The sequence below is a fragment of the Convolutriloba macropyga genome, chromosome 7, assembly GCF_964194025.1.
Source record: "Convolutriloba macropyga chromosome 7, txConMacr16.3, whole genome shotgun sequence".
Taxonomy (NCBI): Eukaryota; Metazoa; Xenacoelomorpha; order Acoela; family Convolutidae; genus Convolutriloba; species Convolutriloba macropyga.
The window spans coordinates 72,569,819-72,583,443 of record NC_134474.1 but is presented as its reverse complement, the minus strand read 5'-3'; the positions used below and the strand labels follow the sequence as shown (position 1 = coordinate 72,583,443).

The following is a 13,625-nucleotide window of genomic DNA, read 5'->3' as shown; positions in this document are numbered from 1 at the left end:
ACTTCAATTTCGTTCAAAAGGGACGCTTTGAGGAGTTTGTGCAGACAACATTGACAAAAGCATGATGCAGCAGATAAAAATGTATCATGTGAATTCTCCACCAATCACAGACTGAGAAGACTCGATTCTTTAAAAAAACATGACACTCTTTTATAACCAGTCTTCTGTGTATATCGTTGAATATATTGCCGTTTTATTTCAGGTTCTCCTTCAGTGTGTTTTCCTGAGTCGGTTAGTCAGAGTTAGGTGAGTCTACTTCGGGCTCAAAAATAAGTATCTCCGTAAACACTAAGGCAGTAAATAGAGCCTAAATAGGGTCAGTCTTAATTATTTGCCTAAAAAGCATGTTTTAATTTTCATTAATTACTGAAGTGACTATTTAGAGAAATCCATTTTTCTCAAGAGCATCTTATCGACAGAAATTAATTTGCTTTTCTTTCTTATTACACGATTAGTAACACGAGGGCCTTTATGCAATTGTTTACTAATAAGGCTTTCTTGGAGTTATTTCTGATTGACACGTTTTTGAGAGCAACCAGGGAAAACAGTAACAAATTCGTGTAATTTTACTAGAGCAAATGTAGCTCTTACAACCTAATGTTCGTTCAAGTCGCAGGGGCGGTTTAGATTGTTACCCTTCCGTCAAAAACAATTTTAGGTTGGACTGGTCTGTCTTAAAAATTGCAAAGTTCCAAAATTTGTTCTCATAAAATACTTTAGTTTGACTAATAGAAGTCAGTAATGCCTTTCAGGACGTGTGACCGGAATTCAGAACCGTCAACCCCACGAAAAGAGTTGATTCAGGCTACCCTTTCTTGTTTTCCATTTATTCCTCGGCCACAATTTTGAAAAGGTTTTAAAATCAATTAGGATGAATTAAAAAGGCACGATGCATCACAAAAAGCCATCAACAAATCTCATCAAAATCACACAATCAATGATTTTTTCAGTTTGTCAACAATTTGGGCCATTTTGCCATTCTGTAGATACAATGACGAAGCAACATTCAATTTGATACAATTCAGGTCTAGTCTCAATTGGTTCACACCATCTGAGGTCTCTTCACTGCTCGTTGGAACAACTCTTTGTTGATTAAGACAACTGCGAATAACATCTGCGCAAGTGTCAAGCAGATGGAAGCTCTCCTTGTAAGTGTTCAGCTCAGTTGGTTCAAACAGCACTTCTGTGTCTTCTTGGATATCAGGTTTGTGGCTGGAGTTCTTGGAGATTCCGGAGAGTTCCTGAACACAAAATGAGATGCGATATCAACAAAAACTTTGCATTAAAGAGACACAGACGACAACAATAACTCATTCAAACTTCTTTTGAGAGCGATTAAACACGAACTCGTCAACCACATCTGGATCATTTTTATTTGAATCAAATTGATTTTTGGTGGGGAAAAACAATGAGCATCTTAATGCAATTGAATTGAACTATTTGATTTCTAAGGAATTTCTGAAATCTTTAAAAAACCAAGAACCGATCTAAAATAGCGCCCTATTTTAAAGCGACTAGCAGAGAACTGAACGGAAACTTAATAACCCCGGTCTTTACCATTTTATCCCGTTTCCGAGGGCAAAAGGTCAAATGGCCAGACAAAAACTGATCCATCAAAAAATCGTATAACAAACAACCGGTAGAATACCAAACACAATCCAAAGATCCGTGCCAAAAGAATTTTGGATCCAACCGTTCCCAAAACAGACAGTTGTAAACAGAAAATATACCAAGCAGATTGCCCGAACGAAGCCGCTATTGATTTCCATAACCCCATTGAGATTGACAGAACAGAAAGTAATAAAAAATAGCTTTTTAAAAAACAATTTTAAGAGTGCAAATTATTTTGATGTTATATCGCAGTCAAACATACAGCGTAGCGAACAGTGGGTCAATTATAGACACGCTATTTCTCTATTCTTTCCTCCAAGCTACAGAAAAACAAGGAGGCTCGGTAAGTTGCGTTCGCACATAGTGTTCCGACCCCGCTAATACACGTTTTCATTCAATTGTCTGCAAAATGAGGAAGAGAAAGAAAACTTCCAAAACTTCACAATTCGTTCAACAAACCACTCAGTGATAAAATAATGCTCAGCTAGAGGGCCGATGAGAATTGCCATTAATGAGAGTACTGGACAAGTCAAACATAAAAATCAAAATAGCGAACATCAATTACGAACAAAAATTGATGTCCATAATTAAAACTTAATACCGAAAATAAAAAGAAACCAGATAAAATCTGAACTAAGCAAACTAACCTATACCTCATTAGAGAAGATATGAGACTTGTCAATAATGAGACTAGGTAACACGCCGACCAAGAAGAGCAAAAAGGGCAAAGTTCAAAACTATGTTTTAAAAACAGCCAATTTCAAACCGATTAAAACCAATGTTTATCAATTCTGCTCGTTAGGAAGGTAAAGTTATTACTCATAGCAAGCCACAATCTAGCATTATTCATAAAATGTCACGCAAATTTTCAACGCCAATTGGGCTGCCCCATTAATGTGACAATGTGGCAACCAAACAAAAAAACTCAGAAATGGGCAAATATCAAAAAATCGAGCATATGAAAATGCGTACTACCAAAGCAAAGAAACCGTTGGTCGAAAATAAAGCCATTTCACAGATTAGATCTTAGCTCACTAGAAGGAGTATGCGGCCTGTCCCCACAGGATCTGTTGCCAGAAATAACGCAAAACTGAAACGTCAAAATGCACTGCATTTTTTGTAACAAATATTTTCAAAATTTTAAGCAAACCATACGCTTTCAACTTTTAAAAAAGAGTAAATTACAACTGCCCAGGAAGTCAGTTGCGCTCGTTATAAGTGAGGCAAAAGCATAAGACAACAAAAAATTGAAAACCGACAGAACTCAAAATTTTGCAAAGTTTGACGAAACCACAGCGGAAATCATTAAAACTTTAAATTGATAAAAAATGGTTTGCCATTGCGTCTCCTCTAATTTTAATTGGCTGCTCATTGTAAAGCGTCTTTTTGAAAAATATTTTTAAAAAAACATAAATAATGACCAGTATCTAAAACTCTTGAAATTCTTATGAAAAGAAATTTCTAAGCTCTGCAGACATCAGCAAAAATATGACCAAGTTTTGTTTGAACTAATAGAAAAATGATGAGCCCTGTCAAAAATGATACTACTTTAGCTGCTGCAGAAAATGAGAAAACTGGGAAGTACAAATATATTTTCTTTTTAAAAAAATAACTGAAAGGCAATGAAACCGCAAAAACCAAATTAAATTGATATCAATAAGTAGATTATTTAAGCATCCATAGAAGCAACTAAGGCCTTCAATTGTCAAGAAGATGCGACAAGAAAATGCGTCAAGAAGATGCGATCAATTGGAGGAAAAAAACAAACAATTTCTAATAACTGTGGCGAGAAAACGGCTTCGCAGTCGTTAAAACTTTAAGCTATTTCCTGAAGTTTTTGATAAATCTTTCGCGCATTCCCTTCCGTGCCATTTGGCGCTGTTTCTAATAAAACAATTTGAAAAGGGAACCAAAAAACCTCAAATATAGGCAAACATGCAAAAATAAAAAATGTTTTAATGAATTTCACATGGTAACAAAGCCAAGAAAGCAATAGTTGAATAAAAAATTTTCATATTAAGAACTGTAATATATTAGCTTTTTATTTTCTTCTTCATTGGGAATCAGTTTTGACCTGCATATATTGAGACTAAGCTAAATATTTGGAACTACATGCGCATTCAACAAAAAAATATTTTATATTTTTGCAAAATAGAGCAATTTGCGAATGAAGTATTTCAATAAACCAATATTAGATGACGCATTTTTTATTATTCATTTATTTCTTCGGAAAAGCGGCAAAGTTTCGATTCCAGAAGACCCACTGTGGAAATAGAAACTACAATTTGCCTTTTTTAAGTTTTCAAAGACTGTGACAGCAGATGTTAGGGCTCTACGTACGGCATATTTAAACAAATTGGGATAAAAAAGCGTATTTGTAGCCGTTTTTGATTAAGAGAAAAATTTAAGAATCAAACTAAAGAGAAAAATTTTTTGGATTCAAAAAAGTTAATAATATTAACCAAAAGACTCGGATAAAACTTTTCCGCCAGCCTTCTCTATCCTCAAAAGCAAAAAAAAACATTTGACATTGTTGTTGACAAAATTAAGCAAAATTGACAAAAGTGCTCCAAAAATAATTTTAATGAAAACAATGGAAATCTGTCTACTATTCACAAAACTTTATATCTAGATAGCTCCATATTAAAAAAAAAACGAAGCAAAAATTTTCCATATTCTACGGGCTGGACGGGCTGCCTAGTCATACCGCTTGCAACTCTCTATGTTGAATATATCGATTGGCCAAAATTGACTAAACAGAAAAACCTTATGTAAAAAAACCCTTTAAGTAGTTACTTCAACTCAAAAAGGGGTGGGAACAAAGAAACATTGATTACGTCAATTATCTTCATCATTTGCTTAACATCGAAAACTCGTTGCATATATAACATCTGAAATTTATTTTTCTGCTTGACTGTTTAGAATCTGACTACATAGCAGTCAAATAAACAAAGAAAGATTGATACATATCGATTTGCGATTTGGCTACACAAAAGAATACTTCTTTAAAAAATTACTAAAACACTTGAACTAAATCAGAAGAATTTTCTACTTCAACAATTTATTCATTGAAATTTACAACTTACCATGGGTGGTGAAGTTCAACCAGATGTGTTGTAGACGCAGCATCAGGTATGAGTGGTGATACTGTTTTGAATTAAAAAAATCTTTTGATGAACTGTCTAAATTTGTATCAAGTTTAATCGACACCTGCAGTGAGCATCCACAGAAGCTACTAAGACCTTCAATTGTCAAGAAGATACGACAAGAAAAATATCAATTAGAGGAAAAAAAAACAAACAATTTCTAATAACTTTTGGCGAGAGATCGGCTTCGCAGCCGTTAAAACTTTAAACTATTTAGTGAAGTTTTTGATAATAACTTTCGCACAATCTTTCAGTGCCATTTGGCGCTGTTTTTTATGAAACAATTTGAAAAGGGAACCAAAAAACCTCAAATATAGGCAAATAATCAGAAATAAAAAAATGTTTTAATGAATTTTCATGGTAACAAAGCCAAGAAAGCAATAGTTTTCTCTTTAAAAAATCATATTAAGAACTGTAATACATTAGCTTTATATTTCCTACTTCAATGAGAATCAGTTTTGACCTGCATATATTGAGACTAAGCTAAATATTTGGAGCTACATGCGCATTCAACAAAAACATATTCTATATTTTTGCAAAATAGAGCAATTTGCGAATGAACTATTTCAATAAACCAACAATAGATGACGCATTTTTTATTATTCATTTATTACTTCAGAAAAGCGGCAAAGTTTCGATTCCAGAAGACCTCCCGTGGGAAGCGAAAGTACAATTTGCCTTTTTTAAGTTTTCAAAGACTGACAGCAGATGCTAGGGCTCCACTTACGGCATATTTAAACAAATTGGGATAAAAAAGCATATTTGTAGCCGGTTTTGATTATGAGAAAAATTTAAGAATCAAATTAAAGAGAAAAATTTTTAGATTCAAAAAAATTAAGAATATTAACAAAAAGACTCGGACTAAAACTTTTCCGCCAGCCTTCTCTATCCTCAAAAGTAAAAAAAAAACCTTGACATTGTTGTTAACAAATTTAAGCAAAAGTGACCAAAAGTGCTCCAAAAATAGAGATAATTTTAATGAAAACAATGCAACTCCGTCCACTATTCACAAAACTTTATATCTAGATAGCTCCGTGTAAAAAAAAACGAAATAAAAATCTTCCATATTCTACGGGCTGGACGGTCTTCCTAGTCATACCGCTTGCAACTCTATGTTGAATATATCGATTGGCCAAAATTGACTAAACAGAAAAAACCTTTGAATATGTAGTTCCTTCACCTCAAAAAGGGGTCGGAACAAAGAAACATTGACTACGTCAAATATCTTCATCATTTGCTTAACATCAAAAACTCGTTACATATATAACATCTGAAATTTATTTTTCTGCTTGCTATATAGCAGTCAAATTAATAAAGAATGATTGATACATATCGATTTGCGATTTGACTACACAGAAGAACAGTTCCTTCAAAAATTACTGAAACACTTGAATGAAATCAGAATAATTTTCCACTTCAACATTTTACTCATTGAAATTTACAACTTACCATGGGTGGTGAAGTGTCAACTAGATGTGTTGTAGACGAAGCATCAGGTACGAGTGGTGATACTGTTTATAATTAAACATACCCGGCAGATTGAGCGAAAATAGCCGCCGTTGATTCCAATAAGCATGATTGGGATTGAAAGAATAGAAGATATCGAAAAAAAAAGATTTTTGTACAAAAACATTTTTTAAGTCCGATTTATTTTGATGGCATTTCGTAGTTGAACATACTTCTGTTTCTTAGAGAGAGGCTACAGGGGCTACTATCAATACCAATAAGCATATGAGATGGTAACTAAGACTTATAGGAACGACGTTCAAATAGCGGGCATCTAAAATTGGGCTTTATGGGTTTATCCCGTTTCTATTTCTGACTTCAGTTTTTTGTTCTGACTCTGTTCATTTTGAATTGCTTTGCTGAGCAAGTGATGTTCAAATTCACTTTTAGCAGAATGAGAGAAGAGAGAAACTAGCCTAGAGAAGTCAAAAAGATTTCACGCAAAATGCTGAAAAAGCGGCAAAATGGTAAAGCGAAAAAAGTTCGACGAAGTAAAAAAACATAGCAGGACAAGTCCTGACGTACAATTTAAAGAATTTTCATTGACTAAACAGAAAAACTAGACCAAGAATGGACTATGAGTGAATTGAGAAAACCATTTTTAAAAAAATCAGATAAAAAAATAGGAAAAAAACAGAAAATCAATGTCAAAATGCCGCATGTGAACAAAAAACCACTAGCGAGAAATGAAAATTCAATCCAAAGAAAAAATAGGCCTAGAATGAACTATGAATGGATTGGGAAAACCATTTAGAAAAAAATCCGATCCAAAAAATCGAAAAAACATAACCGACTAACGTCGGGCGAATTGCTCTCAAACGACCGGCGGGCGGTTGTCAGCACCTAGCCACTGTTTAGTGAGGTTAGCTTTCGCTTGATTGAAGAGGCGTGAGGCTAGGGTAATAGACGATATTATCACGCCACATAACAGCCGCTGAAGTCAACAAAAGAGTTAAGGAGAGAGAGTGCGAGGTAAAACGTGAGCGAGAAAGAGAAGGAAAGAAACGCCAACCAAAACACACACAGAGAGAAAGAGAGAGAGCTAGAAATTTTTTCCATGAGATTCTAGCCTTGTTAGTAACTAAATCATATAAAAAACTGAAAGTGCAAAATTCAGAAGAAAACTTCCCACATTTCGCAGTGACGAAAATGTTCAAAGAACATTTTTTGCCTCTGGATTTTTGTCATGTAACCCATCTGCAAGACTTAAAAAGCTTCGTTGGCCAGTATTAATCGTTAAACTCAAAAAAGGACTCAAAAACTGCAAATAAAATGACAAAAATTTAAAAAAAAATTTGAAATAATCATAAGTTTTATTAAAAAATCGATAAAATTTGTGATATTAAAAAGTTCAAAACTATTCTATCGCAATAAAAATTTTTCAGTAACCTATTATCAAAGCCTATACGAGGTTTCTTGGGGCTGGAAGAACTTAGATAATGACAAATTTAAAAATTTGAAAAAAAAATTCAAGTTTTGTCCAACAATTGCTAAAAATCGTGATGTTCAAATGTTGAAAAACATTCTATTACCACTAGAAACTATGCAGCAACGTATTTTCAAACCCTTCAGGAGGTTGTCTGACCCCTGAGGCTGAAAAATCTTGAATAATGAAAATATATGTCAAAAAATTTTAAAAAATATAGCAATTTTTGTCAAAAAAATGCTAAAATTCGTGATGTTTAAATCTTGAAAATGATTCCATTACTTCTAGAAACTACATAGTAACCTATTATTAAACCCTCGAGGAAGTTCCTTGGCTCTTGAGGCTGGATAAACCTAAAAAACGACAAAAATTTTCAAAAACATTGGAAAAATTTGCAAAATTTATCAAAAAAATGCAAAAAATTCGCAGTGTTCAAATGTTGAAACCATTCTATTACCACTAGAAACTATTCAATAACCTATTATCAAATCCTAGAGTGGATTCCTTGACACCTAGGGCTGCTAGGGCTGAAAAAACTTAAAAAACTGACAAAAATTTTCAAAAATCTTGAAAAAAATTGTGAAAATTAGTATAAATTTGCGTTTTTAGCTAGCGGTTGTTCGTCAGTAGCTAGCCACGAGTGGGGGGGAGGGTGCACGGGGGTGCCGATGGGGGTGGCGACAGTCGGGTGGGGGGGGGTGGGGGGCAACAGGGCGGTGGGGGGGCAATAGTGGGGGGGGTCAGCAGTGGGGGGGGTGGGGGGGTCTTCAACCTCTAAGAACCGCTGTTCACACCATAAGTATAAGACTCCAAAACTGTTTGAGCTGAAACAGAGCTAAAAGGCTCTAAGAGCACTTAATGCCCGCTGGGCGCTACCTGTTTATCCCGTTTTTGAGGACGAAAAGTCAAAAGCGTCAGACGAAAAATTGGTCAAGCGAAAAATCGCATAAAAAAAAAGACCGACAGGACTAAGATAATTGCTACAAACTTCGTTTGAGAGCAATTAAACAGTAAAAATCAGAGTGGAATTGCCGCATGTGAACAAAAAACCACTACCGAGAAATCGAATTTTTGTTCAAACACCATTTCCTCACTCTACTTTAAAATTAGAGCGAAAAAAATTCACGCCGCAAAACCACTCGCTTTTTCGCTCTATTTCCTGTTTCGGCGTGACCAAAATCACCACTCCAATTTGACTTCAAAAATCATGAAAATGTGTGAACAGATCTTTAAAAAAAAGACAGCGCCCCAATACAATTCAAATTCTTTGAATTGTAAAAATAGGAGCGCTATAATAGCCGGCTGAGAAGATGAGGGCGGCTATAAAAAATCTTTTGATGAACTTTCTAAATTTGTAACAGATGTCAACTAGATGTGTTGTAGACGAAGCATCAGGTACGAGTGGTGATACTGTTTATAATTAAACATACCCGGCAGATTGAGCGAAAATAGCCGCCGTTGATTCCAATAAGCATGATTGGGATTGAAAGAATAGAAGATATCGAAAAAAAAAGATTTTTGTACAAAAACATTTTTTAAGTCCGATTTATTTTGATGGCATTTCGTAGTTGAACATACTTCTGTTTCTTAGAGAGAGGCTACAGGGGCTACTATCAATACCAATAAGCATATGAGATGGTAACTAAGACTTATAGGAACGACGTTCAAATAGCGGGCATCTAAAATTGGGCTTTATGGGTTTATCCCGTTTCTATTTCTGACTTCAGTTTTTTGTTCTGACTCTGTTCATTTTGAATTGCTTTGCTGAGCAAGTGATGTTCAAATTCACTTTTAGCAGAATGAGAGAAGAGAGAAACTAGCCTAGAGAAGTCAAAAAGATTTCACGCAAAATGCTGAAAAAGCGGCAAAATGGTAAAGCGAAAAAAGTTCGACGAAGTAAAAAAACATAGCAGGACAAGTCCTGACGTACAATTTAAAGAATTTTCATTGACTAAACAGAAAAACTAGACCAAGAATGGACTATGAGTGAATTGAGAAAACCATTTTTAAAAAAATCAGATAAAAAAATAGGAAAAAAACAGAAAATCAATGTCAAAATGCCGCATGTGAACAAAAAACCACTAGCGAGAAATGAAAATTCAATCCAAAGAAAAAATAGGCCTAGAATGAACTATGAATGGATTGGGAAAACCATTTAGAAAAAAATCCGATCCAAAAAATCGAAAAAACATAACCGACTAACGTCGGGCGAATTGCTCTCAAACGACCGGCGGGCGGTTGTCAGCACCTAGCCACTGTTTAGTGAGGTTAGCTTTCGCTTGATTGAAGAGGCGTGAGGCTAGGGTAATAGACGATATTATCACGCCACATAACAGCCGCTGAAGTCAACAAAAGAGTTAAGGAGAGAGAGAGAGTGCGAGGTAAAACGTGAGCGAGAAAGAGAAGGAAAGAAACGCCAACCAAAACACACACAGAGAGAAAGAGAGAGAGCTAGAAATTTTTTCCATGAGATTCTAGCCTTGTTAGTAACTAAATCATATAAAAAACAAAGTGCAAAATTCAGAAGAAAACTTTCCACATTTCGCAGTGACGAAAATGTTCAAAGAACATTTTTTGCCTCTGGATTTTTGTCATGTAACCCATCTGCAAGACTTAAAAAGCTTCGTTGGCCAGTATTAATCGTTAAACTCAAAAAAGGACTCAAAAACTGCAAATAAAATGACAAAAATTTAAAAAAAAATTTGAAATAATCATAAGTTTTATTAAAAAATCGATAAAATTTGTGATATTAAAAAGTTCAAAACTATTCTATCGCAATAAAAATTTTTCAGTAACCTATTATCAAAGCCTATACGAGGTTTCTTGGGGCTGGAAGAACTTAGATAATGACAAATTTAAAAATTTGAAAAAAAAATTCAAGTTTGTCCAACAATTGCTAAAAATCGTGATGTTCAAATGTTGAAAAACATTCTATTACCACTAGAAAACTATGCAGCAACGTATTTTCAAACCCTTCAGGAGGTTGTCTGACCCCTGAGGCTGAAAAATCTTGAATAATGAAAATATATGTCAAAAAATTTTAAAAAATATAGCAATTTTTGTCAAAAAAATGCTAAAATTCGTGATGTTTAAATCTTGAAAATGATTCCATTACTTCTAGAAACTACATAGTAACCTATTATTAAACCCTCGAGGAAGTTCCTTGGCTCTTGAGGCTGGATAAACCTAAAAAACGACAAAAATTTTCAAAAACATTGGAAAAATTTGCAAAATTTATCAAAAAAATGCAAAAAAATTCGCAGTGTTCAAATGTTGAAACCATTCTATTACCACTAGAAACTATTCAATAACCTATTATCAAATCCTAGAAGGGATTCCTTGACACCTAGGGCTGAAAAAACTTAAAAAACTGACAAAAATTTTCAAAAATCTTGAAAAAAATTGTGAAAATTAGTATAAATTTGCGTTTTTAGCTAGCGGTTGTTCGTCAGTAGCTAGCCACGAGTGGGGGGAGGATGCACGGGGGTGCCGATGGGGGTGGCGACAGTCGGGTGGGGGGGGGGGTGGGGGGCAACAGGGCGGTGGGGGGGGGCAATAGTGGGGGGGGGGTCAGCAGTGGGGGGGGGTGGGGGGGGTCTTCAACCTCTAAGAACCGCTGTTCACACCATAAGTATAAGACTCCAAAACTGTTTGAGCTGAAACAGAGCTAAAAGGCTCTAAGAGCACTTAATGCCCGCTGGGCGCTACCTGTTTATCCCGTTTTTGAGGACGAAAAGTCAAAAGCGTCAGACGAAAAATTGGTCAAGCGAAAAATCGCATAAAAAAAAAGACCGACAGGACTAAGATAATTGCTACAAACTTCGTGTGAGAGCAATTAAACAGTAAAAATCAGAGTGGAATTGCCGCATGTGAACAAAAAACCACTACCGAGAAATCGAATTTTTGTTCAAACACCATTTCCTCACTCTACTTTAAAATTAGAGCGAAAAAAATTCGCGCCGCAAAACCACTCGCTTTTTCGCTCTATTTCCTGTTTCGGCGTGACCAAAATCACCACTCCAATTTGACTTAAAAATCATGAAAATGTGTGAACAGATCTTTAAAAAAAAGACAGCGCCCCAATACAATTCAAATTCTTTGAATTGTAAAAATAGGAGCGCTATAATAGCCGGCTGAGAAGATGAGGGCGGCTATAAAAAATCTTTTGATGAACTTTCTAAATTTGTAACAAGTTCAATCGACACCAGCAATGAGAAAACAATGCTTGAGCTGGAAAAGAAACAAATTCAAATAAGAGATAGACTTAGAGCTCAAGAACAATATACGAACAACGATTGCGTAATTATTTGCAATCCACCTTACGACTCTAGAGAAAAATTGAAATGTCTTGTGAAAAACTTTGAAATTACTTCTATTGTTTTCTAACTATTGTTTTTATACTGAAATTACTTGAAAATGTCTAGAACTTTTATTGAGAATTACTTCAGAATTAAACGAGAGCAGTATGAAATCTTGCCATACCCTGCCGGGTCTGCCTAAAACGGATGCCCAGATTCACTGATCATCAAGTTTGTCTTTTTTGAGTGTTCCGTGCCAAAAGAAAACTAAAGAAGGTAAAGACTCCTCTGAACGACTTCATTATGTACATCAATGAGTCTCCCCAATTATCACGCCCAGATATCAGAGAAGCAAAAAAAACGGGGTATGATTACTTCCGCCTAAAGCTGTCCGGTCTAAGTTGTTTAAGAATGCCCAAAATGAAACAATTCAACTTGTTAATTTTGCTACCGACCTTAAATAAAACCAGAACCGTGATTCGCGATCATGGACTCAGTCAAAGAAAAATGAATCAGATTACTGAGGATGAAGTTAGGGCAAATGGACAGTAGAATCTCTTAAAACAAAAAAAAAACAAAACTACTGATCGACGATACACAACATTACTGTTACCTCAAATTTTGTTATTATTATTATGATGCTGTAAGCCTAACAGCGCTCTGAAAAGTAGCAGTACTAAACTATTGATGAAAGAATGATTCATGCATTCAAACAGCAACGCGCTGACTAATCTTCAATGCAAATAAAAATTAATTTTGTTTTTTAAGTTGTTTATATATCCATCTGCTTGCAATATCCGCAGCAGATAGGAAAAAAAAAATTTTCTGTAATATCCTACTTAGTTTGAGTCAACCGACGCATAAAAAATGAGACCCATCTAACAAAAAAAATATTCTGGAAAACCCATTGTCTTGCGATATTAGCGGGCCACGGTGTCTCCCAGCTCCTAGCATTTTTTGTCTTGGCATATCCATATCATTATCTTGGTATATCCATTTTTGCGATATACGCAAAAATTGTTGAATGTTAGCTAAAGTTGATGCCAAAAGTGATTTTCTGAGACAACGAAAAACATTTTTACAAACAGTTATATGAATTCTGATTTGAAATTATTATTATCTTGTTATATCCAATTTTGCGATATACGCAAAAATTTTTAAATGTTAGCTAAATAAAGTTAATGTTAAAAGTGATTTTCTGAGACAGCGAAAAACATTTTCACAAACAGTTATATGAATTTTGATTTGAAATTATTATTATCTTGTTATATCCATTTTTGCGATATACGCACAAATTGTTGAATGTTAGCTAAAGGTGATGCCAAAAGTGATTTTCTGAGACAACGAAAAACATTTTTACAAACAGTTATATGAATTCTGATTTGAAATTATTATTATCTTGTTATATCCATTTTTGCGATATACGCAAAAATTGTTGAATGGTAGCTCAAGTTGATGCCAGAAGTGATTTTCTGAGACAACGAAAAACATTTTTATAAACAGTTATATGAATTCTGATTTGAAACTATTATTATCTTGTTATATCCATTTTTGCGATATACGCCAAAGTTGTTGAATGTTAGCTAAAGTTGATGCCAAAAATGATTTTCTGAGACAACGAAAAACATTTTTACAAAC

General features: G+C 34.7%; 1 protein-coding gene across 1 annotated transcript in view; it reads right to left on the bottom strand.

Moving 5' to 3' along the window:
• Positions 1-854: 854 nt before the first annotated feature.
• Positions 855-13,625, bottom strand: part of LOC142343309 (tRNA (32-2'-O)-methyltransferase regulator THADA-like) — a 160,072-nt gene continuing 147,301 nt past the window's right edge. Inside the window, exon 24 of the mRNA XM_075395137.1 lies at positions 855-1,241. Coding sequence (XP_075251252.1) covers positions 927-1,241 — 315 coding nt within the window. The 3' untranslated portion in view covers positions 855-926. The remainder of the gene's footprint in view (positions 1,242-13,625) is intronic.